The sequence below is a fragment of the Oncorhynchus gorbuscha genome, linkage group LG16, assembly GCF_021184085.1.
Source record: "Oncorhynchus gorbuscha isolate QuinsamMale2020 ecotype Even-year linkage group LG16, OgorEven_v1.0, whole genome shotgun sequence".
Lineage (NCBI taxonomy): Eukaryota > Metazoa > Chordata > Actinopteri > Salmoniformes > Salmonidae > Oncorhynchus > Oncorhynchus gorbuscha.
In genome coordinates, this window is record NC_060188.1 from 18012168 (window position 1) to 18038422 (window position 26255).

Here is a 26255-nt window from a genome sequence, read left to right on the forward strand (position 1 = left end):
TGAACGTATCAAACGTTCAAACAAATTGAACACACCCCTGGATTAATCGATTTTCCTCATGATCACCAGATCTTTAGAATTACTCAGCAAGTCTTTTAATATCAGTTAATTGCTCAAATGCTTACACACGGTGATAAACGGTAAACGTATTTCAAACAAGTCTAGCTATAAACAAATAAAGGTGTAAAATAAAACTACACCTACAAACCCCTGAGTCATTATATTTTTGCCAACATAATGTTCTGTGGAAAGGACCACTGATAACTTTCACATTTTGAATAATAGCTTAAAATGTAATTTGTTTAGGGAACATAATGACAGTCTTTAATTTCACCACGTTGAACTCAGTTGGAGGGTAAACCATTGCACATATTGGTGTAATATACTGCAGTCCATATTTTCAATGTGTTGGTCCTTTGTGTGATTCAGAAATGTCTTGAGATATCAAAAACAAGAGATGATGTCCTATGCAGTCATAAGAGATGGTTTAAGATACACTGTCAGTGAGAATGTCAAAGTCATTAGATAAGGGTTGACTGACTGAGGAGATTCACAAGAAACATTGACCTTTATAAATGTTGTCTCATATGAACTCTCCTTGGACCAAAATAAATATAATAGCTCAGAATTGGGATTAACATTCTAATCATTCATTCATATTTACTCTCTCATGTGGTGATATAGACATCCTGTTTCACTTCTCAATATACTGTATATTTTCAACTCAACTACTCCTATGCAGACTTGTCAACAGACAGACCACTCACCCACTCAGTCCATATCTCACATTACTGGCTCGTTCACACAGCAGAGCATATTGAGACCTAGTGAGAATGATGATCAACTTCATCATTCTCTTATTCTAGCATGTGTACACCAACACTCTCTCATCTATCTGCCATCCAGGGCCTTGTCTCTGGCTATCACAGCTTCATCAAACTTGATCATGAGCGTGGTGCCCTTGTGCCAGTGGGCTGTGACCTTGGCAGGGAAGCCACTGTGTGTGAGAATGGCCTCTACGATGCCAGCGGTGAATGCAGCACAGTTTAGTGTGCTGTTCTCCTTGGGCACAGAGATGTAAGCGTTGATCAGTGGCTCCTTCTCTATGATGTAGTAGGTCTTGTCGTCATCGTTGGCCTGCTCCAGCTTGTCTGCCTCCTTACCGAACATGGCTTTCCATACTGACACCTATATGAAGCAAATGGAATATTATAGACATGTACTTATGCATGGGCATAATGACAAGTGTTACACCTTATCAGACTGTTACATATGAACGTATCTACCTTGAGCCCATGCAAGCACGTACCTTGACGAAGAGCAGTATGTTAAGCACCTTGGTCTCCCTCTTCCCATTCTTCTCCCTCAGCACCAGTACGTCCAGCATACTGGCGCCAACGCTCTGACCCAGGTCTGCCAAGCGTTGCTGGAGCTCGGACACAGAGTACACGCGGCTCTGGCAATACTGCACCATCTCAGAGAAGAGCAGTGCAAAGGCACTCACACTGACTTCAGTCTTGGGACGGGTTAGAGGCCGTTCCAGGATGTTTGACTTTCCTCTCGTGAACCGAGTGTCCATTTTCTGAAAGAGAATGATCTGTAAATAGAAGTAAAATAGCCTGAAGTGATAATATGCTAGCCCTCTCAATTCCAAATCAACCCCTCACCACTACCCTAGGCAGGCGAAGATCTGAGAGGATTAGCTATAGATAGATAACTGGCAACACTTTCAACTAGCCTAGAGGGCAGGATCTTCAACCACAATGTTTACATATCCTTCTTAACAAGTTAGTATTTTAGTAGGTTATTATTATTTTTTTTTTTAGATCTTAACAAGTGCCTTAGGGCGGAAGTATGGCTCACACCTCTAGAATTCGTCACAGCTCGCTGTGTAGTCACGTGCCTCGCGCATAAATCAGGTGACAGGAGTAAGGCCTATGGGGGTTGTTTTGGGATTCAGGTAGCCGCGCCTCAAGAGGGCCAGCTTCGGCGCATGCGCGGGCTGCGGAAATCTTTACCTGCAGTACATATGCAGAGATTAGTCAACGACGATTCCGTGAATTAGGAGGAGCTAACAGCATTGGAAAAACAGTGGCTGATAGCGCAGATGAAAGGGGCAGATAAAGTATATTGGATGCTAGCATAACTAGCCAGCTAATGTTGCTGCTAGCTAGTGATAATTTAGCTAGCTAAAATTGGCAAGCAAGCTAGCGAACTCACTCCACGACAAAACAGCCAAAAGTCATTCACACTGTAAACAAGCTAAACATATTTATTTAGTTAATTAATTATTCTTATATAAGGACCTAAAACCCCTTACCGCCTTTCAATGTTTTCAGCCTGCTGCCGTGTTGGTGACTTCCTGTTCTGGTCACGTGTCTTGTTCTGGTAAAGCACTGATCTATCATCAGCAGTGCATGTGCTCATTGACATTTAGCGGTTGCCACATGTGTAATCTAAATTACATGCCTTGAAAAAGTTTTTAAAAATGCAAGATGTCCTCATTTCAATTGCATGGTTTAAATAAATATTCCGGTAAAATGATGCATGTGAATTTCCTTTGAGTTCTTGCTGTGTATTTCCAGGGCCATTTGGAAAAGAAACAAGAACATGCTTGCCTTCTCATGCGTCACAGACCTTTCAATGATTAAATAGAGACTGTTACCTAAACACAATACACAATGTGATGCTGCTGTACAGTAGTTTTAAACAGAATTTTGTTTAATATTGAGATATTATGAAACAACAGTCTATGCAAAGTACTTGAGGAGAAGGGGGAAAAATAAATTGCCGACCTAAAGGTTTTAATAGTGACAGTGGTGTAATGCAATAAGGTAAACATTTAAATTCAGAAAGACCTTGAGCCAGAAGGACAAACACACATGTCCACACACACTTACCTAACAGTTGCCAATTTCCCACACCATGTCCCTCAATAAATGGCTCAAATTCATCAGCACCGTATCTGTTTGTGCAGTGGTTGCATAATTCACTTGATGCCTTTGCCTTCCTATAAATGTTTCAATGTAGGCGATGCCATGCATAATACATGTCAGGAGCACAGGGCGTCGAAGACTCAATGATTTCTCCAATGGAACTGCACTGGAAATGGTGTCTGACCCTTCTTGTGGTCTTGGTCAGTGCTCACACTGATACCAAAGGTAACTCAATCTGTTTGTGTTCACTTTTCTCCCATTTATTTAAAGGTCGTGACCAGTTAAACTCTTTTTGAGAGAGAGCAAGAAAGTTAGCATGGAAATGCATTACAGCTACTTAGAGGAAGACCCTTTCTTTCTAAAATGATCTGCCGAAATTGTTGCAACCCCTATTACTAGCCTGTTCAACCTCTCTTTCGACTCATCTGAGTTTCCCAAAGATTGGAAAGCAGCTGCGGTCATCCCCCTCTTCAAAGGGGACACTCTTGACCCAAACTGCTACAGACCTATAGACCTGTAGACAACTACAATTACCTAGATGTTTGGTTAGACTGTAAACTCTCCTTCCAGACTCACATCAAACATCTCCAATCCAAAGTTAAATCTAGAATTGGCTTCCTATTTCACAACAAAGCATCCTTCACTCATGCTGCCAAACATACCCTTGTAAAACTGACCATCCTACCGATCCTCGACTTCGGCGATGTCATTTACAAAATAGCCTCCAATACCCTACTCAATAAATTGGATGTAGTCTATCACAGTGCCATCCGTTTTGTCACCAAAGCCCCATATACTACCCACCACTGCGACCTGGACACTATCGTTGGCTGGCCCTCGCTTCATACTCGTCGCCAAACCACTGGCTCCAGGTCATCTACAAGACCCTGCTAGGTAAAGTCCCCCCTTATCTCAGCTTGCTGGTCACCATAGCAGCACCCACCCATAGCACGCGCTCCAGCAGGTATATCTCTCTGTTCACCCCCAAAACCAATTCTTCCTTTGGCCGCCTCTCCTTCCAGTTCTCTGCTGCCAATGACTGGAACGAACTACAAAAATCTCTGAAACTGGAAACACTTATCTCCCTCACTAGTTTTAAGCACCAGCTGTCAGAGCAGTTCACAGATTACTGCCCCTGTACATAGCCCATGTATAATTTAGCCCAAACAACTACCTCTCCCCCTACTGTATTTTTATTTTATTTTGCTCCTTTGCACCCCATTATATTTATCTCTACTTTGCACATTCTTCCACCGCAAATCTACCATTCCAGTGTTTTAATTGCTATATTGTATTTACTTCACCACCATGGCCTATTTATTGCCTTTACCTCCCTTATCTCACCTCATTTGCTCACATTGTATATAGACTTATTTTTCTACTGTATTATTGACTGTATGTTTGTTTTACTCCATGTGTAACTCTGTGTTGTTGTATGTGTCGAACTGCTTTGCTTTATCTTGGCCAGGTCACAATTGTAAATGAGAACTTGTTCTCAACTTGCATACCTGGTTAAATAAAGGTGAAATAAATAAAGTTGCAAGAAAATGCTATTTTATGCATTATAGGGTGCATTACAGAACAGTATGTCGTTTTTGTTTATAGAAAAGCGATGCTGAATATTATCAAATGCAAACGAGTGTGTTTTCTGATTTCAGTCACGTCCTCCCAGCATATGGACGACTTCATCAGAGTGTTGGAGCAGGTCGAAGACAGTAACCCTGGACTGGAGCCTGTAAATGTGTTGAGAGGCCTGCGCAGGGCAGCCGGTCTCAGAGATGAGTTCATGCAGCACTTCTTGGGCACTATCAGGGAGGACAGCACCTCAGAGGCACCAGTCATGGACTCCAATCTCTCAGATTTCATTGTCAGGGCTATGCACCACAAGGTGACAGAGAGAGGTAGAGAGGAAGGGGTTGTCCTTACTGCTGATGGCACCACGGTTGCTATGAGCCCAGTCCTCCTGGGTATTGAAGTTGGGCTAGTGTCTAAGACGAGGTGTCGGGTCCGTGGCCTGTACCCCCTCACTTTGGCTAGGAACTTGGGTCTGTCCTTCCAGCGCTTCCACAGCTCTCTCCTCTCCCAACGCCTGGGCCCTGATGGCTGCTGGGATGACGTGACCTCGCCTCAGGTCTTCACTCTCTCCGACAAGTCCTCCCTCGCCACCGATGCCCTGGTTAACGGCGGTATGGATGGTGTGATTCTGGGGATTGAGGTCTCAGCTCAGTCCCAGCGTCCTCTCAAGTTGAGCATCCTACTGAGGAGGTACTACTGTCATCGTCTTGAGGGGGAAGGACTGGATGCTGCTCCTCGTCTGATCAGCCGCCTACGCAGGGAGAACTTCAGAGAACTGGCCAGACCCCCCCTCCTGCAGAGGCAAGTGGTGAGATCCCTGGTCCTACAGAGGAGACTGATCGACCACTCCACGATGTTGGCACAGGAAAAGGAAGAGCTGACAGCTGTGGTGAGGGAAGGAATAAAGGAGTTTGTCCACAGATACATGGGTAAGTAAACCCCACTGCAGAGGGAGACAGTAGAGATACAGAGGGTTACTCTAGTGCAGGGAAAGCTAAAAAGGACAGGTAAACATTTATTGGAATAATTTTGACTTTGATCCAAGAAAGCACAAATGGTAACAATAATTGAGACATGGTGTTATTGTTGAAATAAGGAGTGGATAAACATGTTAAAACTCAATCTCTCTCTGTTTTGCTCTACCTCTAGACTGTCCAGCTATTATTCCACGGTGTCAGTGGGGGGCTGCACCATACCGGGGCACCCCCACCCCCCTGTCACTCCCCCTCTCGTCCATGTACATCCACCACACCTACCAGCCTGGCCAGCCTTGTCTCACCTTTCAGCAGTGTTCTGCAGACATGAGGTCCATGCAACGCTTTCACCAGGATGACCGGGGCTGGGACGATATTGGATACAGGTATGTGTAGTACACAGGTCTTAGGATATAGTGCCTTCAGAAAGTATTCATGCCCCTTGACTTATTACACATTTAGTTGTGTTACAGCCTGAATTCAAAAGGAATGAAATAAATAAAACAATCTCACCCATCTACACACAATACCCCATAATTACAAAGTGAAAATGTTTTTATAGAAATGTTTGCAAATGTATAAAAAAAAAAATACAAATATATCTAATTTTCACAAGTATTCACACCCTTGAGTCAATACATGTTAGAATCACCTTTGGCAGTGATTACAACTGTGAGTCTTTCTGGTTAAGTCTCTAAGTGTAAGGACCGACTCCGGAGATGAGCAGCAGGTACAGGGATTCAACATTTAATCAGGAAACAGACAAAGACCAAGACAAGAACAGCGTCAGCACACGGGTACAAAACAACAAATAACAATTAATGCTGAAGCAGGGAACAGAGCAGGGAACCAGACAGATATAGGGGAGGTAATGACAGAGGTGATTGAGTCCAGGTTAGTCCAATAATCGCTTATGCACGTGACAGGGGGGAAGACAGGTGTCGATAATGATGGTGGCAGGAGTGCATAATGCTGGGGAGCCTTGTGCCTTTGAGCGCCAGGGAGGGGGAGCAGGCGTGACACTAAGAGCTTTGCACATCTGGATTGTACAATATTTGCACTTTAAAAAATTGTTTTTATCTTCAAGCTCTGTCAAGTTGGTTGTTGACCATTGCTAGACAGTCATTTTAAAGTAATGACAGATGTTCAAGCCAATTCAACTCAAAACTGTAACTAGGTCATTCAGGACCATTCAGTGTCGTCTTGGTAAGCAACTTGAGTTTATATTTGGCCTTGTGTTTTCGGTTATTGTCCAGCTGAATGGTGAATTTGTCTCCCAGTGTCTCAGTAGTCTCTCAGGAGACTGAACCAGGTTTTCCTCTAGAATCTATTCCATTATTTTTCATCCTAAAAAAAATCCTCAGTCCTTGGCAATGACCAGCATACCCATAACATGATGCAGCCACTGACCATGCTTGAAAATATGAAGAGTGTTACTTAGTAATGTGTTGATTTGGATTTGCCCCAAACATAACACTTTGTTTTCAGGACATAAAGTTTATTTTTTCCCCACGTTTTTGGCAGCCTTATTGCAAACAGGATTGTCAGCGATTAGGTGAATGGATAAGGCGGAGTCAGGCGCAGGACACAGGTATGAGTAATAATCAGAGAATTTACTCAAAAATGAAGCTCTGTTCCAACTAGGAAAAACACAAATATCCAGAGCACAAAATAACGAAACCAAATGACAATGACAATCACGTGTAACAGTATAACTTTAGACCGTCCCCTCGCCCATACCCGGGCGCGAACCAGGGACCCTCTGCACACATCAACAACAGTCATCCGCGAAGCATCGTTACCCATCGCTCCACAAAAGCCGCAGCCCTTGCAGAGCAAGGGGATCCACTACTTCAAGGTCTCTGAGCAAGTGACGTCACCGATTGAAACGCTATTTAGCGAGCACCGCTAACTAAGCTAGCCGTTTCACATCCGTTACATATGTAATGTGTCAAGTTTGAGTATACATTATGTGTGTATGTGTGTGTGTGTGTGTCGCTCTCATAATTAGAGGTTAGAAATTAGCTGTCCAATTCTGGGAATTGTTGTTTACCAAGCAAAATGTCACTTGATGATGAATAACTCATGATGAATGACTCATCCCTTGCCGATGTTTGTCTCCAGCTTTGTGGCAGGCTCTGACGGGTACCTCTATCAGGGGCGTGGGTGGCACTGGCAAGGGGCCCACACTAAGGGCTACAACTCCAAGGGCTATGGGGTGTCATTCATCGGTGACTACACCTCCAGCTTGCCATCAGAGCAGACCATGGAGCTGGTGAGAGATCGTCTGGCATCCTGTGCTGTGGGAGGTGGGCGACTGGTCGGCAACTTCACCCTGTATGGCCACAGACAGCTGGTTAAGACTTCCTGTCCTGGAGACGCCTTCTACTCAGAGATCACAGGCTGGGAGCACTTTGGGGTAAGAGAGTGTGTACAGATGTAGGATCTTAATTTGATCACCCTGTTGGAGGATAACTTTCCTGCAATGCAGGACATTTAAAACGTGGAGTGTATTTGAGGTTTAAAAATGCTTCTGAAGTTTGCAGTTTCCACTTTGAAATTTCAGACTTGATTTTTCATTGCAAAAAATGTATCAACCTCTAAAATAATTTATATGAATTAATTAATCCACATAATAATTCACATTTCCTGTTGCTGCTGGATTATTTTCCTGCTGTAGCAAACTGACTCAAATTAAGAGCCTACATCTGTGTGTACATGTATATGTGGGGGATATTAGACAGTTATTAAAAATGAATAGGCCTATGTGTTTTTGTTATTTCATGTCTACTGGTCTTATATCTCCACAAACTTCCTTTCATTCTTTCCATTTTCCCCAGGAGGTTCAAAACTGAAGATAATGTGAAAAGTGGAGTGATTAATCTTGATCAGTATCAGAGAATAAATATTTAATTTCTAAAACGGCTCCAGTGTTGGCCTTTTTTAAATCAACATATGTTATATATGACTTTCTGATAGTTGCTCTGATAGAGCTGATCTGAATAGGTCAGGAAATTATGTTGTCAGTTTTGCGTCAGCACCAATCAATCAATTGACAGCTTTTATTGCTTTTTCATTGTGTACACCTGGTCATCTTGGTGAGTCACCCGCAGGGAGTTGTACAGCGCACCTGGAGCAATTAGGATTAAGTGCCTTGTTCAAGGGCACAGCAACAGATTATTTCACCTTTCGGTGCTGGTATTTGAACCAGCAACCTCTTACTGGACCAACGCTCTAACCCTGCCCCTTTGGGCGTAATACACAATTTGATGCAGTTTGTGATGTGAGAAATTCTATAATTCAGTAAATGGGCTGAAAACGAGGTCTTCATAAATCTACGTAGTCATAGGTTTAGTACATAATCTGATTGTTGGTCACAGGCAGCTCACTAGTGTCACCTACTGTAAAAAAAAAAAATAATAATAATAAATGTAAAAGACATGAACAAGGCTTTTCACATTTTAGTACACTATTTGTGATATTGTTCTGTTTATCAATGTTGAATCATAAATACTAAAAAAGACTAGTGTGTAAAATCACACACACACATTTTACCATTGCACTTTTCCAGTGCAACGCAATCAACTTGAATTTGACCGCAGAGGTTGAATTTGAACGTTTGCTCCAAACTCTTTTCTGCTGTCTATCACTGCATCAAGCTATCCGTGGTCAAGCTATCTGCATTATACCGTATTGTCACAGTGTAGTGGCGCATGTAAATTGGAACATGGATTTGAGAGGGATAGCCTGACCTCAGTTCTAAATCGACGTCACTCACGTAGCCGTGGCGTGCCTGCAGGCAAATAACATGGAGTCGAGTGTGTGGTCTCTGCAAGCGGGTTCATGGAAAAAATGTAGCACCGATGTGACAAAGATATAGCAACACTCTACATGCATTCATGGACTGAGGATATTCGTAGCTTTGTTCCATATAAAGCATGGAGAACGGTGCGTAAACAACTCCTTTCCTCAGACCACAAGCCAGGCCATTTTCCGTGAGTACTTAATAACGGGCGTTATAACATTATAAACATTTTTTGCACATATTTATATAATGCTTGCTACATCCATCCACAATGCCCTTGCAGGTAGATATATCATTTTCCCCCCATCTTGATGTGTTAGCTACTTACATTTGCGTTTATTTTTTAGCTAACAAGCGAGACAGGGCCTGAATAAAAGTATACTTTTGTACGTGGCCATTTGGGAAATCTGTTATATCCTCACAATATCACCAGACATTGTGAAAATGGGTCAGACATTCCCAAAATTGCAGTGGGCTGAACCTGTGACGCCACTGCGCGATGCTTGTTACCATCTCTTGCGTTTACGATTTGTCGAATTCATCAAGGTCTTGGAGTGATATTTTGGCTCACTGACAATGCAGCATTTGAAGCAGAAAGTCAAGTGGCCAACCCAGACCCCCAAATGAGCGGCATGATTTTCCAATGACTTTAAATTGGGTGTTTTGTGTGCATCAGAACACCTTTTCTGGAGTGCTGCTTATCTCTCTGTTATGACAGTATTACGGAAGTGTACCCCTTGTGTGTGTTGTTTTGTGTATATAAAAACAGTGGAAGAGAACACCACACAATGTAGACTGTAGTGGTCAGCAGTGGAACACCATACTGTGCTCTTGGGACCATGGAGCTAGAGGGGGATTCTCTTTCCCCCAGGGATTCCTTCACCTCAGTGAGCAGCTATGGGCCACCACCCTCATTCTCAGCACAGGACACCGTAACCCACAACTTCCTAAATCAGACCTTACAGGTAAAGAGAATCCTATCATGGTCGACCACCACATACATAAGTGAAAATCACAGACTTCAGAATCAATGTTAGTTGCATTCAGAATGCTGTCTCTTGCTGTGAGATTGTGTCAATATCATCAACAGGTTTCAGACGAGCTCATCTTCAGTGGGAGCCCATGGTCCAGTGGTGGCAATGGGGACTTTGAGAGGACCGGAGGCCCCCTATCCCAGGTAGAATCAGGGAGGAGTGCACAGAGGAGCATCAGGTCCTCAGCCTTTCCCTCCTCCCTGACCTGGGACTCTGACTCTGAGAAAGAGACACTAGACGGTAGCTATCACACTTGTTTATTACTGAGCTTTGTATGAACACAATATGAATCATACTATTTCATTTTTAAGTGTGTTCCGTCTATGTCAGTAGTGCAGTTATGGGCTTTCCTAAATGTGATGCTATCAGTTAAACTTGTTGCTATCACCCTCAGCTATATTTGTTGTCACTTCCAGAATGTTTGAATGTTCCTCCGTCTGCTTGTAGTCAGAACTGTCTCTCTTACTAGGAATAACTACTGTAAATCTTTGCCTGTGAATTTACCTGTGGGTGGCCGACATGTGAAGTGATGTTCCTGTTGTTGTCTGTTTTGTGGGTTGCGCTGTCTTTCAGAGGAGGAGCTACAGCATTTTTCTAACCCTCACGGTCTGGCCGCTCACAGCCCAGGATCCCTCTCCTCTGGACACAGGTGAGATGGAGGAATAGAAGGGCAACCAGCAGGAAGATAGTTATGTGTGATAGGACACGACACCACAAGGCAGACAGACAGTAAGCAGAGCGGTCAAATAAAGTGACAATCGGACACACTAACAGGTTAGGCGGACACATGGTCAGATAGACAGATAGGGACTCATTGCTCTTTCTGACCCACTCATACAACTGTCTCCCTCTGTATAATTTTGTCCAGACCTGACAGTGAGGATGACCAAGCACCTGAACAACTACCGCACTTACCCACTGAGACAAACCTACTCAGCCCTGTGGAGGAGCGGGACCAAGACAAGCCTAACACACACAGAGAGGAGCCAAAGAAGGACCAATCCAGTTCAAAAGAATGTAAGCATGATGGGGAGCAAGGGAAAACACTAAATAAAACATAGTTTATTTTCTAAATAACTTATTTTCTAATATCCTTTTGTCTCTTGACCATCCACAGTGGTAGATGACAGTGTCTGGGATATATCGGAGAAAGCTGAAGTGTTTCAGTCCAAAGTGACATCAAAGGAGGGGTGCAAAATTGAGGAGGAGGGAGAGGAAGAGGACCTGACAGGGAAGGACAAGGAGCCTGAGCGGGATGTGTACACCTTCCCTGGAGACTCAGACACAGAGAGCCCCCCACCAGCACCCTGGGCACACTGCACCTTCATCCAGCGTCGGAAGAAGAAAAGGGCCCTGCTCAGGCCCTTCTCTGGCCAGGGCTCCTGGGAACGCACATCAACAGGAGCTGGTAAGAAGGCAAGGGGTGCTTCCTCAAGCGCAAAGAGCTTGGTGCCAGTGAAGGTGAGTGGAGGGGCCTATGACTTTAAGGAGGACTTGGAAAAGGCAACAGAGGAACTGGAGAAGGTAGAAGAGGAAAAGGGTGGTGAAGAAGAAGAAGGAGGAGAGGGAGAGCTTAGTGAAGAGATTTTCACCTGTGTGGAATGTAGCATTTACTTCAAGAAGCAGGTCTACCTGCAGGATCACATGCAAGAGCACAGTCATAGCAGGCCGGGGACTGGCAGGAGGGAGCGCGGAGTGAAGGGCGCGCAATTTCGGTGCCTGGAGTGTGGATGGAACCTGTCAAACAGGCTGGCTCTGGCGGACCACAACAGACGACACCAGGAGTCTCGTCAAAAGATCCTGGAGGAGATTGGGAAGCTGAGTGACAGTGGGAAAGGAGAGACTACGCAAGGTGAACCGAGCAAGGTGACCAAACCTGCAAGCCCAGTCCTAGAACCATTTGTAGCTCTAGTCACGACTCCAGCTTCAGCTCCATTCACAGAGCCGGATCCAGTTCCAGTCCGGGCCCCAGTCAAAGCTAGAGCCAAAACTCCAGTCAAAGCAAAGGTCAAAGGCCCAGCCAATCGTCGCTATCTCTGCCTCAAGTGTGACTTCAGTACACGCACCTCACAGGCATTGGCCAACCACGCCAAGACCCACAACAGAAAACCTACTGGTCTGCAGCGAGCCTCTCCGCGCTTTCAGCCAAAGCTCACTCCTATGGAGCCGCCTGTGTCACCTGGATCTGCCTCTGGCCTGACCTCCATCTCTCTCACTTGTGATCAGTGTGCCTTCCAGGCCTCCAGTCAAACTGCCCTGAAGGAGCACCAACGCGTGGCTCACCCCGCGCAGACCTCCATCTGTGGGGAAGGGCCTGAAGAGATGAACCGTCCAGGGTCCAGAATTGATGCTTCCTCTCCAGCATGTTCTGATACGCTTTCTAAGCCTGTCTCTCCACCAGAGGGCCAAAGCCAGTCAAAGGCCAGTAAGTCTTCTTCCTCTAGTTGGATCTCTGCTATGGAGGACAGTGACAAACTGTCCCAACAATCAAACACTGCTACAGCTCCCCAGCGTAGAGAGTTAGCCTTTAAGACCATCGGGAACAAGAGGGCAAATCGGAGAGGGAAGGTGGGGACAGAACTCCTCTGGCCAAATCCCAGACTGGACAGTGGGCCACCTGAGACCGATGATGCACAAAGCCAGGGCCAGAGCCCTGACCTGGCAACCGATATGAACCAAAAAGAGACTGAATCACTTGTTGGATCCAAACCACTCACCAGGGCTCGATCCCTCCGAGGTGAGACTAAGCTGCAGAACCTATCCCTTCAAGCCTTCTCAAATACAGATGAAAGAAGCCAATACCTTAGACTTTCTTTAGAGTCTCACCTATTGCACTGCTCTCATGCTAATTCTAAAACAAACCTTTCAGCATTAATGGTCTGATATACTAGAGCAGTGGTTCCCAACTCCAGTCCTTGTGTACCCCCAACAGTACACTTTTTGTTGTTGTAGCCCCGAACAAAAAGCACCTTGTAAGGGCCTGATGATTAGTTGACATGTTGAATCAAGTATACTTGTCTGGGGCTCCAATACTGTTTGAGGTACTTGTGGACTGGAGTTGGGAACCACTGCACTAGAGAATGGCCACACTATATGTATATGCATAAGCAAAAATATTCTACTGTCCAGAATATTTTGAACTCCTGAGGCTACTCTGAATTCCAAATCAATATTTTCTCTTTTTATTTTAATCTTGGACATGCACAATTAGGTAACCTGTGACATTTGTCCTTCGATATTGAAATTATATTCACCTAGAATGCATATCTTATGCTTCATGCATGTGTACTTTTGGACAGTGTTATCAAATAACATCACAAGCCTGCAGATCAGTCACTGGGTTGGCCGTAACTGAAAATGCCCAGCAGTCCCTGCCTGGCCCATAACTGAACCTGGGTTGCCCGTTGCTTCCCCTCCATGCCCTGTGGAGGTGCCTGCCCCGGCCATGCAGCTGAAACTCATTTTCTTAGCCAGCCTGCGGGGGGCAGCAGAGTGCCTGGGACTGACTGAGGGCCAGCAGGCCCAGCTAAGACACACGCTGTCCCCTGTCCTCAATGAGCCCAAACGCTTTGACCCCCAAACTCTCCTCTCTTACCTTGGTCGTTGGGAGGGAGGCAAGGCGATGGGTGAGTGACAGGCTGAGTTGTGAAGTAGCCACCTGGCATGCAGTGATGCATGGCTCCCCTCACCAAATACAATATAGTCAGCCTTATCTTCCTTGCGCTCTCCCCAAATCAATATAAAGGCTCAGTTGCTAGGTGAGTAGATGTCTGTTTCTAATTTCACCCCATTGCATCTTATCACTGTGTTCTTCATGTTTCGTCTGTTTGAATGGCCTCTGTAGTGTTTGTTCCATCACTGCCCTGAAGGGTCTCTGTATATGATGCCTATTCTCGATGTGCCATTATAGCACACAGTAAATTGATGTGATATAAAGTTATCTCATCTGCTGTTGAAGATTGATTGAGGCAGTTACTGACACAGCAAAAATCCAGCGGCACATTGACTCTCCAGGACTGGGATTGAACACTTCTCTATTATAATACTGTGTAATAAATGGCTGTCTCAGCTCAGCCTCATACTATATCCCTTTCCTTCCTGCGCTAGATGACTCCCTTCTAAAACAACAGAGCCTCACAGCCTCATGCTCTACAGAAAGGAAGCCCGTGAAGGAAGAGGAAGTGGACGGGGAGCCAAAGGTTGCTTTTGAAAAGAAGAGTAACAAGGTTTTTTCTGATGAAGATGATGATGACAACGATGATGAGGACAACGATGATCATGACGAAGAAGAGGAAGAGGAAAATATCCGGCGTTTCCTAGCGGAGGGCATATCAGCTGAGGATTATGAGGAGATTGATGAGGAGACGGGGACCCTGAAGAGCGTGGAGAGGAAATGCCCCTACTGCCCTGATCGCTTCCACAACGGTATCGGGCTGGCCAATCACGTCAGGGGCCACCTCAACCGAGTGGGCGTCAGCTACAATGTGCGCCACTTCATATCCCCCGAGGAGGTCAATGCCATTGAGAAGAAGTTCTCCTACCAGAAGAAGAAGAAAAAGGGTATCAGGAATATTTTTTATTACATTGTTAGGAACATGTCTGGTGTATAATGTGATTATATTTGTAATAAACTATAATGTAACAAAGGAACAAAGTAAAGTATCAGTCAGGGTAGAGGATGTGTACAACTTCCAAGTCAGCCTGTAAACTGCTAACGTTTTATGTGCCCTTCTCTCTCTTCAGTTGCCAACTTTGACCCGGATACGTTCAGTGTGATGCGCTGTGAGTTCTGCAATGCTGGCTTTGACACCCGGGCTGGCCTGTCCAGCCACGCCAGGGCGCACCTGCGGGACTTTGGGATTACTAACTGGGAGGTGACTGTCTCGCCCATCCATATCCTCCGGGAGCTCTTCTCCAGCCGCCCAGACCTGGTCCTCCCCACAGCCCCCCCACGCAGCCCAGCCTCAGACGAGGAGGAGGAAGACCTGGAGACGGAGGAGGAAGAACCAGGGGGAGGGGAGGGGAGTGAAGAGGCAACAGGTGCTACAGTCTCCATCCTACTGTCATCGTCGCCTTCTCAGCCTTGGGAGAAAGACCACAGCGTTGGTGAGCCTGAAGGTGTGTGTGTACCTGGTGTGTGTACTGTAGGATGCCTTTTTGAGCTGGCGTGGTGGTTTATGAATACAACACACTGTGGACTGACTGTGTTATAGGTTGTTGGTAGATTACATGATGGTTGATCAGCGTGAATAAGACTTCCAAAGAAATGTCTCAGTGCTAAATGTGGTAACTCAATGGTAACTACAGTGGCAATGCAATGCACAAGGGATATTGAATGATGAAAACGATTCTGTGCAATAGATTTGCAACTATTTTGTATTATGGAACTACTCTCCTGATGTAGGACTTTGTCTGTTGGTGTTGTAATATCAGTCCCTAGTTGTGAGACTTGTGTGATGTAGCAGATTTCAAGTCTATGATGAACTGCAGTATTTGGGACAAAGTGTTACTGTAAATCAAGCATATTAGAGGGAGAGACTCAGATGCCCATGGTTGATGTGGTGCTCAGTGCGTTTGTCCCAGCCTCTGCTCGATTGGTCACGCCTTAGTTTAGCGGTGCATGTGTATGGGGGGCAAAATGGCTGCTTCCACCTCCCTGCAGACACAAACAATAGCGGAAAAACTGTCTGGCTTTAGCTGCTGGGAGTCCGATGCACCACAGCTACTGACCGGTGAGTACCACGCACCGTGCCCTTTAAACATTAATCGGCTTCATTGTTACACGTTGCTTCGTAACCCGTATTGTTTGCTATGTCAAAATTGTCTCTAGACACATTAGCCGTCAAAAAAATCAAATCATATGAGACCATTTAAAATCACTGTCGCGCACTAAAGGTGAGATAGACAAAGTCAAGGCATTGGCTAGAAATGTGTCATTCTTGTCATTGTTCGAGTTGCTTGTATCACTGTAGCTACGCGCGCAGGAATGTGTTTTGCGACATTTGATGCGGACTGTCATTTTCTGTGTGATATATTTTGTGCGTCTCGGATGACGTTCACTATTTCCAATACTGCAGGATTTCTAAAATTACCTACAGTTCCCAAATCCTCGCCATTTTACTTTCCTTTGATTTCTTGAATGTGGTCGCTCTGGTGTCATTCTTTATGAATGCATTGCCTCATGCTTATAATACAGGAATAACGGACTACAAATCTGTAGTCGTATCAAAACTATTTAGATTTTAAAATACGTTTAAGTGTCACTTTATTAAGTGTCAGGTTACCTGATGTTACTACTGCTATATAATGAAAACTAAAGTCCGGATTTTGTAACTTTGTTACTTTTAATAGTTTTATCAAACCATGGTATCATTTTGCTGCAGTGATCACATTTTTGATGCTGCAAATAAAGCGAGAAAAATAAAAGGTGTCATTTGCTCTGCGAGCACCCTGAGACGAGATCAACTGACAAGCGCAGAGCCGCCCACCGGACAAAAAGCATTGTCTACTCACGTCGCTTATGATTTACCGTTTTGTCGCAGAAAATGGTAGTTTTGTCCCTGAAATACACCATCGCAATGAAAGGCATGTGTCTGTTACGAAATGTACAACAGCAGGAAAACAAACAGTGTTTTGCCATTACAATAGGTCTACACACTTGAAGAAGTGATTTATTAGACAGACTATGTCTGAAGCCCAATAGAGCGCTGCAAATTGCAGTTATTTGAATGAATATCGTATTATTATTATTATTATTATTATTAGCTACACCATTGTAAAGATTTGATGTATTTTTTTGTTATTCATACAGAAACATAATTCATTGTATTATTTAAAAACTATTCAATTTGATGATTTGGTTATTACAGCCACACCCATTGCTGACAGGTGTATAAAACCGAGCACACAGCCATGCAATCCCCCTACAAACATTGGCATTAGAATGGCCTTACTGAAGAGCGCAGTGACTTTCAATGTGGCACCGTCATAGGATGCCACCTTTCCAACAAGTCAGTTTGTCAAATTTCTGCCCTGCTAGAGCTGCCCCGGTCAACTGTAAGTGCTGTTATTGTGAAGTGGACACGTCTAGGAGCAACAACAGCTCAGCCGCGAAGTGGTAGGCCACACAAGCTCACAGAAATGGGCTGCCAAATGCTGAAGCGTGTAGCGCATACAACATGTCTGTCCTCGGTTGCAACTCTCACTACCAAGTTCCATACTGCCGATGGAAGCAACGTCGGCACAATAACTGTTCGTCGGGAGCTTCATGAAATGGGTTTCCATGGCCCAGCACACAAGCCTAAGATCACAATGTATAATGTCAATCATTGGCTGGAGTGGTGTAAAGCTCGCCGCCATTGGACTCGGGAGCAGTGGAAACGCGTTCTCTGGAGTGATGAATCATGCTTCACCATCTGGCAATCTGACGAACCAATCTGGGTTTGGCGGATGCCAGGAGAACGCTACCTGCCCCAGTGCATAGTGCCAACTGTACAGTTTGGTGGAGGAGGAATAATGGTCTGGGGCTGTTTTTCATGGTTCAGGCTAGGCCCCTTAGTTCCAGTAAAGGTAAATCTTAACGCTACACCATACAATGCCATTCTAGACGATTCTGTGCTTCAAACTTTGTGGCAACAGTTTGGGTAAGGGCCTTTCCTGTTTCAGCATGACAATTTCACCTTTATTTACTTCCACGCACAAAGCGAGGTCCATACAGAAATGGTTTGTCTAGATCGGTGTCGGAAGAACTTGACTGGCGCCTGCACAGAGCCCTGACCTCAACTCCATCGAGTGTAACCAATCTGAAATTGGCTAGCTAGTTAGCTGGGTGCGTGCTAATAGCGTTTCAATCGGTGATGTCACTCGCTCTGAAACCTTGAAGTAGTTGTTCCCCTTGCTCTGCAAGGGCCGCGGCTTTTGTGGAACAATGGGTAACGATGCTTTGTGGGTGCCAGTTGTTGATGTGTGCAGAGGGTCCCTGGTTCGAGCCTAGATAGGGTCAAGGAGAGGGACGGAAGCTATACTGTTACACGAGCACCTTTGGGATGAATTGGAACACCGACTGTGAGCCAGGCCTAATTGCCCAACATCAGTGCCCGACCTCACAACTGCTCTTGTGGCTCAATGTAAGCAAGTCCCCGCAGCAATGTTCCAACATCTTGTGGAAACCTTCCCAGAAGAGTGGAGGCTGTTATAGCTGTAAAGGGGGAACCATCTCCATATTAATGCCCATGATTTTGGAATGAGATGTTCGACGAGCAGGTGTCCACATACTTTTGGTCATGTTGTGTATTTTCATGCATTACCAGTTACCAAAATGAATACTTATGTAATTTTCCTGGTGACATTAGGCTCCGTGTTTAATTCACATCCTCCCAGGTTAATGACTCTTTAATGAATGACTCATTCATTTGGTTGTGTATTGTGTTTCAGGCGGGGAGGAGGAAGAGCAGATGCCAGCACTGGACAGCTTGACCTCCAGCCCAGGGAGGAAGGGTCTGTTTTCCCTGGACCCAGAGAGCCCCTCCCCGAGGGATGAAGCTGACATCAAGGGTGAGACTGAACAACATGGGGCAAGATGAGATGAGACATAAAGGTCCCCAGGGATCTGGAGGCTTTGTTAGGTGGCAGATAGACGTGGCTGAGGTTACCACAGCCCCTAGCTAAGAATTCTCAATTCCACGATATGTACATCACGTCAACTGTAAGTGCTGTTATTGTGAAGTGGACACGTCTAGGAGCAACAACAGCTCAGCCGTGAAGTGGTAGGCCACACAAGCTCACAGAAATGGGCTGCCAAATGCTGAAGCGTGTAGCGCATAAAACATGTCTGTCCTCAGTTGCAACTCTCACTACCAAGTTCCATACTGCCGATGGAAGCAATGTCGGCACAATAACTGTTCGTCGGGAGCTTCATGAAATGGGTTTCCATGGCCCAGCACACAAGCCTAAGATCACAATGTATAATGTCAATCATTGGCTGGAGTGGTGTAAAGCTCGCCGCCATTGGACTCGGGAGCAGTGGAAACGTGTTCTCTGGAGTGATGAAACACGCTTCACCATCTGGCAGTCCGACGAACCAATCTGAGTGTACCTACATCGAGTCGATATCAGACAATAAAAATGGCCATTCTTTAATGCGTACCTTGTACCTATGTTTGTCCTTTGTAAAGGCAATCTTATATTTGGGTGCTGAATTCCGTAGTTTATGATTAAAACTTAATTCTATATCCTTATTCGGACAGGATTCATTTTATTGTGGGAGGTTGGGTAATGTAATTATGTGCACAAACACAAAACACAATTTCTGTCATTTTAGTTCGGTCCGAATTTGCCATGCCAGTCAGTTTTACATGGCAGGAGAGTAACAATTCCAGCCAGAATAACCTAATGTTCCTCTGATAATGCTAGTCCTGTGCGTAACGACGTCCCTGTGTTTTTTCGAGACATTACAAGAGTTGAACAAACTTTTTTGTTTATAGGCTACGTTTTGTGCCAATGAATTGAAAGTCGAACATCACCAAATGTGTCAGTTTAATTAAATGTGCAATAAAAAAACATTGTGCCTAGGCTTATTTCATTCAACCGTGGCTGTTGATGTAGGCAATAGATTGCAATCAGGGCTTCCCCCGATTCCCCACTGAGCTAAACTCTTTTTGGAATTGGCAAGTTCACTTTCTCATCCATAGACTCATCTCAAGTGCAGGAGCACTGTTCAACAGCTCACATCAGCAGGATGGGAGGCCTTGGCATTAGGACAGTCTACCGTCGATCCCTAACATAATGATTATGATCACACTTCTGCAATTTAAACGCTTTGGGGACACCTTCACATTTGGCCGCCAAGCATGAGTTATCAGTGTGGCCTTTATCGTCTAGACATGGTGTTCACATATCTTCACACTTAGAATAAAACCCTCCAGGCTTCCGTCATAAGAGTCAATTGAATGAAAACAAATGAAGAATTAAAGGCGGCAGTTTGTAAAAACTTACACCGTGCGAATTGTCCTCTGGAATAATTCAAATGCCGGTGTATTAATTACATAACCAGTGTCTCTGCTAATACTAGTCCTGTCTGAATAGGGCTATAATGTGACCTTTGTCAAATTGTGCTGCATAATTCACTGGTTTCCAATGGAGTATGAAGTTAGTAACTTCAAACATGCACTGCCACTCGATACTTAAAACATATATCATTTGAATTAACACTTACTGTGTACCTGTGCTTGTCCAGATTGTCATACAGCTGTCAGAGGGAGTTGTATCTGTAGTTTTTGATGAAAATTTCATTCTATGCATCTCCTGCCAAAACAAAAATGATCGTCCTTTAATGACGGGGCTGTTCCTTCTTCATTCGCAAACAACTGTGTAGGTCACTTAAAATGCTGTTTGTATCAAAAACTACAGGTTGCAGCAAACTCATTGCCACTCAACTCCATTATATCATGGAGTTGAGAATTCTCAGCTGCTCAGCCTCCTGCTCTTTTTGTCACCGTCCGTTAATTGAAGTGCTATAAATGATGTAATAATACATACACCAGTGATGAACTATGACTGAAAAAAATGTGCAAAGGGACCTTTTTCCATATTCTGTGTATTTTGCTGTGTGCTGGTCAGCTGCATCTCTTCCCTCTCACTGTTGTCCTCTCTATTGTAGTGTCCAACCTGTTAAAGTGTGAGGTGTGCAGTGCCCCCTTCGAGACGAGGCGGGGCCTATCTAGTCACGCCCGTTCCCACCTGCGCCAGCTGGGCATCGGCTTGTCGGAGAGTAGCGGGGCACCCATCGACCTCCTCTACCAGATCACCAAGGAGCGTGGTCTGGATGGGCACTTCTCCCCTCCCCTCCCCCGCCCCCCCCATCGCCAAGAAGCCCCTTCACGTCCTGCCAACCCCACGGAAAGAAGAGAGATATCAAGACACCGACATGGACGAGAAACCCATTCCTCTCTCCATCCCCTCCCCTGTGGCCTCCCCTCCCCCCTCACTCATCAGGGCCTGCTCCCCGTCTCCTGTGGTGAGAAAGGCCCCCATCTCCTCCCTGCTGCCTGTGTCCTCCCCCCCTGCGCTGTCTGGACCATAAGCCTGGAGGGGTGAAGAGCACCACCTCTAACCTCTCTGCCAAACCCTTCTGGGCTCCACAGGAGACTGATGCCCCACTCAACCTCAGTAAGTGTGTCAGTGCCCTCTCTCTGGTCCTTCAACCCCAACTGATTAATGCGGAGGTTGTAAAGGTGTCTGAAGTAAAACATTTCCTCATACCCCCTTTTCCTCATCTGTGCAGCATTGGAGGTAGACCCCAACAAGGACATAGTGTGCCAGCTGTGTGGCGCCTGGTTCGAGACGCGGAAGGGCCTGTCCAGCCATGCCCGAGCCCACCTGCGTCACTTTGGGGTGGAGTACTCAGAGTCCAAAGGTTCCCCCATAGACCTCCTCAACCAGCTCATTCACACTGATGACTTCAAGCACAGAGCCAGCGCCCTGCAGCCTGAGGGGCCCCAGGGGCTGAGGGGCCTCACAGCCAGCCTCTCCTCCCCCAAACGCTCCCTCCTCACCACCTCCTCCACACCTCTCCTCTACAAGGTCACTACGATGGGGGGCGGATCTGGGTCCAAAGCTACCTCTTCCTCAGCTTCCTCAATGTTTGGCCCGCCCTCCAAACGTCCCAAGTCCTCCAAATTACAGGTCTTCCGTTTGAGTGGCGGGGAACTCACGCCCATCCCCCACAGTGAGTGTCTGTCATATGATGGAAACTAAACTGATACTCCATTCAATGCAATACAGCATCAGTGACTTGTTGAGGTACAGTTTCTTGAGGTGCTTATTTTAAGTTGATCTTCATCTCTCCTGCAGGTGAACCAGTGAAGGAGATCGGCTGTGAGTTCTGTGGGGAATACTTTGAGAACCGTAAAGGCCTCTCCAGTCACGCGCGTTCCCACCTGCGCCAGATGGGCATCACAGAGTGGACAGTCAATGGTTCCCCCATAGACACCCTGCGAGAGCTGATCACACGTCGAGGTCTACCATGCGCCCTGCCCCTTAAGCCCCTAAAATCTCCCCCCCCCATCACCCGGACCCCCTCGCTCCCCCTTGTCCTCCCCTGCCTCGCCCAGCCTCCTGAGTCGCCTCCCTTTTGCCTTCGCCCACCCACCCAGCCACCAGTCCACAGTGCGTAAGATGGGCTCAGCTCCACCGGCCTCCCCTAGCCTGATAGTCAAGCTGAAGCCTGAGCCTATGCAGCTGGAAGTCACCATGCCAGGAGCGGTGGGGGGGAGCAGCTGGATACTCCTCTGAGCCACTGAATTGCAGCTGGAGCAGCTCTGACAATATGCTCCCTCTTAACTTGGGTGAGTCCAAGTTGAAAGACCGTCTTGTAATTATTAAGGTAATATCCATACTGAAGTGATGCCTTGTTTTTATTCTCTACGGTCTCTTTTTCTATCTCTCTGTCTCCTCCCCCTCCCTCTGTTCCTCCCACAGTCACAGCCCATGAAGTAGAGCCCACTCGGGACATCCGCTGTGAGTTCTGTGGGGAGTACTTTGAGAACCGTAAAGGTCTCTCCAGCCACGCCCGTTCCCACCTCCGCCAGATGGGCATCACAGAGTGGACAGTCAACGGCTCCCCCATAGATACCCTGAGAGAACTCATGCACAAGAATGGGGGCATCTCGTCCCCAGCCCCGGGGCTGAAGAAGGAGACCAGCCAGGGGTCCAGCCCCACCTGGGAAGGCCTGGTGGGGGGCCTGGGTTACCAGTCGCCCAAGTTCTCCCGCAAATCCCCCCTCAACCTGCTGCACTCTGGCTCCCGGCTTCATAAGCACGGCCTGGGGGCGGTGGGCCTCTCCTCCACCCCTCCCGCCGGGAAGTTTTTTGCAGTGTCCCTGCTGGGTAAGAGACCCCTGACGGAGGAGGGCCATCCAGTTGAGAGGTCACCATCCCACCCACAGTCCTTTTCGCCACTGCCACATGACCTCTCCATCAAAGGGAAGTCCTCTCCTGACAAGAATGCCGGAGGGCACCTGGGTAAGCCATGACCTTACCAAAGATCCTCAGAAGAGTTGCAGTCATCCTTTAACTTGCTGACTGTCTTTTAGTACAGACTCATTGCATTTAGCAGCGAATGACACACATGTTCTGGTATATACATTTAATTTTATGAAACATGAATCAGTCTCTAACTTAAGCCCGACTCTGACTGACAACACCACTCCTTTGTCTTCTCTCACCCCAGATGCCAGCTGTGAGCTATGTGGGTTCTACTTTGAGAACCGCAAGGCGCTGGCTAGCCATGCGCGGGCCCACCTGCGGCAGTTTGGCGTGACAGAGTGGTGTGTAAACGGTTCGCCCATCGAGACACTGAGTGCCTGGATGCGCAGCCGGCCCCACAAGGTGGTGGAGATGCACCGCAGCTACATGCAGGGCTCCAACCGCTCCACCTCCAAGAAGGTCAGGGAGGAATTGATTTATTTAGTAGTTTATCTAATGGTGATAGATGATAGTAAAAGGAAAAAGTTATATTTTTCCAGTGTCCATGCGAAGGCAGCAATTATTTCTATTGACTTAGAGTGAACTGTGTGACATCGTGCACACAATGCACAATCAAGCTGCAATATTGCTAAGTCGTTTTTTATTAGTGCCGACCCCGTCCATTTTAGTTGTGGGTTTCGGACCGCTATGAGGTCTGTCGGCACACTGTTAGGGCTGTTTAGAGCATTAACATGACAACCCATATCATTAAAGGTCAGGTGAATTGTTTACCATAATGCTTTAGCTCTCTCAAACTAACAATACCTGCCAGGAGATGGGCTTTTAAAGGTTAAAAGATGGAATTGGCCTCAGCCACCACCAGCCATTTTGTGATTTAAATGCCACACTCAGATCTGCTATCATGTAGCTCCAACACAAAGATTCTCATATCAGAATATTTCCCCTGTGGGGGACACAACAGGTTTAGGTATTGACTTAATAGTTGCTATAGTAACCAGAGAACTGGGTGACACAGATCCTTCATCTTCAGATTAATTATGTTCTAGAAAATAGACTTGTCCGTCCCTCCTGAATTAGCATTGTGTATTTGCTTCACTGTTACTCCCTCTGTGATGAGTTGACACACATAAAGACAAGAAGATTACTCTGTCATGTCCTTCTATTAGAGTACATTGAGACAGCTATTTTAATGAGAAGCACTCATCCCTCTCCTTTATGTTGCAGAAAAGCAGCCTGTCTCTCTCCCCATCATCCGACTCTGACCTCCTCCCCCCCATGCCCTCCCAGAAGCATTCCTCCTCCTCCCAGTGGGCGGCTTTGGGGCTGGCCCAGGCCAGACGGGTAGGCCGGGAGCTCACCCTGGCATCACCCCGGGCAGCAGAGGGTGATGCAGGTCTCACTCCCCCCTCCAGACCCAGCCACAGCAGTCACAGTCTCAGCCCCACCCGACTCTCCAACACCCTCCCTCCCCACACACAGGTGGCCCGCAGCGAGCTCAACGTGCGCCTGCCCAGAGGTGAGAGTGACACACAAACACACACAACTATCCGCCATACACACCTACCTGTCCATCTCATGCTCAGCCTGGTGTTCTCTCCTCATGTCCAGGCTTTGAGCGGCGACCTCTTAAACACCCCTCCCACTCAGAGGGAGGAGAGAGGGACAGTGGCACCCCCAAGCCCCCTCGCACCGGCACCATTCCTGCCCTGGTGCCCAAACCCCCTTCCACCCCCCTGGTCAAAGTGGTGGGAAAGATCTACTCCCTCAGGTGCCGGTGAGTTTCTCTGGGGAATTGTGCAGTACTGAACTCATCGACTAATCTCAAAGTATGCCATATTCCCAATATAGTGCACTTCTTTATAGCCCTGGTCAGAAGTTATGCTCTATTTTGGGAATAGGGAGGCACTTGAGATTTGGAAGTTGTGTGAATGAGTGCTTTTAGTCTGTCGGCCCAGGGGCCATAAAAAAACATTCACAATAATTATAATCTGTTGATTTATTAAAGCAACATTTTAAAAATGATCCATGTACCGTTCCTGTCTTCCTCCTGTGATTGTATGACGACTCTGTGAGTACAGTGTGCTCTCTGCTCTCTCCGCCAGGTTCTGTGAGGTGGAGTTCCAGGGTCCTCTCTCTGTGCAGGAGGACTGGATCCGCCACCTCCAGCAGCACATTCTCAACCTCAACTACAACAAGCCTGCTCCCTCTGCCACGGACCCTCCAGTCCAAGACCACAACCCAACCCCAACCTCAACCTCAGTCCCAGCCACTTCCTCCAGCTTCACCACAACTCCTGCCCCCACCTCAACCCTACCCTCCATCCACACCCACACCACAGCTCCTACTGTTCCCCCTCCTTGCAGCCCCTCTCCTCCATCAATGGCTGAGTCAGATCCAATTGTCACTGCCACTCCAATGGCAACAGCCTCAGCAGAGTCCACCCTCACCCCGATCCTGATCCCCACCCTGTCCTTGTAACCCCCAGGTCCATAACGATCCACACATTCTTCTAACCATCTTGTTCTGCCACGTCTTTGTCATGCCTTGTTTCCATCCACTTGTTCCTTCGGCCTCAACACTGGGGACCTGTTGTTGAAGTGTTTTGAAGAGAAGCTTTCCCCCAACAAGTTCTCTCAACCCCCAGCCTCTCCTAGGAAGCACTGCAGATGGTTACAAAGCCCCGTTGCCATGGGAACCCAAGCTCTCCTGACCAGAGTGGGTGATTGCAACTGTCCAGGGCTTTGGGGTCTGCTGTTTCTTCTTTGTTTGGACTTGTTTGAGCTGAATGTTCAGTTTGTAACGCTGGCTAGTTACACTTCCTGCCGCTCAGTGGTTAACCGAGAGGTTAACTTAAACCATATTGAACTTTGACTTATCTCCCTGCTCTAAACAGTGCTTTATAAAGACCTGAGAGGCTACGCCCATTTATATTTGAAGCACTTAATTA

The 26255-nt window shown here is 46.5% G+C and overlaps 3 protein-coding genes across 6 annotated transcripts; 2 read left to right on the forward strand and 1 right to left on the reverse strand.

Moving 5' to 3' along the window:
* Positions 1-70: 70 nt before the first annotated feature.
* On the reverse strand, positions 71-2508 carry LOC124000044 (trafficking protein particle complex subunit 5-like). Of its 4 annotated transcripts, none has more exons than XM_046306142.1 (4): positions 2321-2508; positions 1866-2018; positions 1310-1597; positions 71-1188 (listed from the first exon to the last, which is right to left on the reverse strand). In XM_046306142.1, exons 3-4 carry the CDS (start codon positions 1577-1579, stop codon positions 892-894), a joined length of 567 nt encoding a protein of 188 aa, XP_046162098.1. In that variant the 5' UTR covers positions 1580-1597; positions 1866-2018; positions 2321-2508; the 3' UTR covers positions 71-891. The 4 variants fall into 4 exon arrangements, with proteins under 4 accessions (XP_046162098.1, XP_046162096.1, XP_046162099.1 ...); XM_046306140.1 differs by having other exon boundaries at positions 1310-1582; positions 2321-2493; XM_046306143.1 differs by lacking the exon at positions 1866-2018 and having other exon boundaries at positions 2321-2506.
* A 479-nt stretch (positions 2509-2987) lies between these two features.
* On the forward strand, positions 2988-8410 carry LOC124000043 (N-acetylmuramoyl-L-alanine amidase-like). The gene is made up of 5 exons (XM_046306139.1): positions 2988-3161; positions 4595-5440; positions 5661-5871; positions 7610-7904; positions 8326-8410. Exons 1-5 carry the CDS (start codon positions 3050-3052, stop codon positions 8338-8340), a joined length of 1479 nt encoding a protein of 492 aa, XP_046162095.1. The 5' UTR covers positions 2988-3049; the 3' UTR covers positions 8341-8410.
* An 828-nt stretch (positions 8411-9238) lies between these two features.
* LOC123999038 (protein Wiz-like) lies at positions 9239-25798 on the forward strand. The gene is made up of 19 exons (XM_046304366.1): positions 9239-9480; positions 10060-10255; positions 10381-10564; positions 10898-10973; positions 11193-11341; positions 11442-13061; positions 14432-14884; positions 15068-15442; positions 18758-18877; positions 20982-21414; positions 21466-21494; positions 21606-22049; positions 22175-22493; positions 22562-22668; positions 22802-23344; positions 23553-23767; positions 24533-24824; positions 24917-25082; positions 25411-25798. Exons 2-19 carry the CDS (start codon positions 10130-10132, stop codon positions 25784-25786), a joined length of 6027 nt encoding a protein of 2008 aa, XP_046160322.1. The 5' UTR covers positions 9239-9480; positions 10060-10129; the 3' UTR covers positions 25787-25798.
* Positions 25799-26255: the final 457 nt, after the last annotated feature.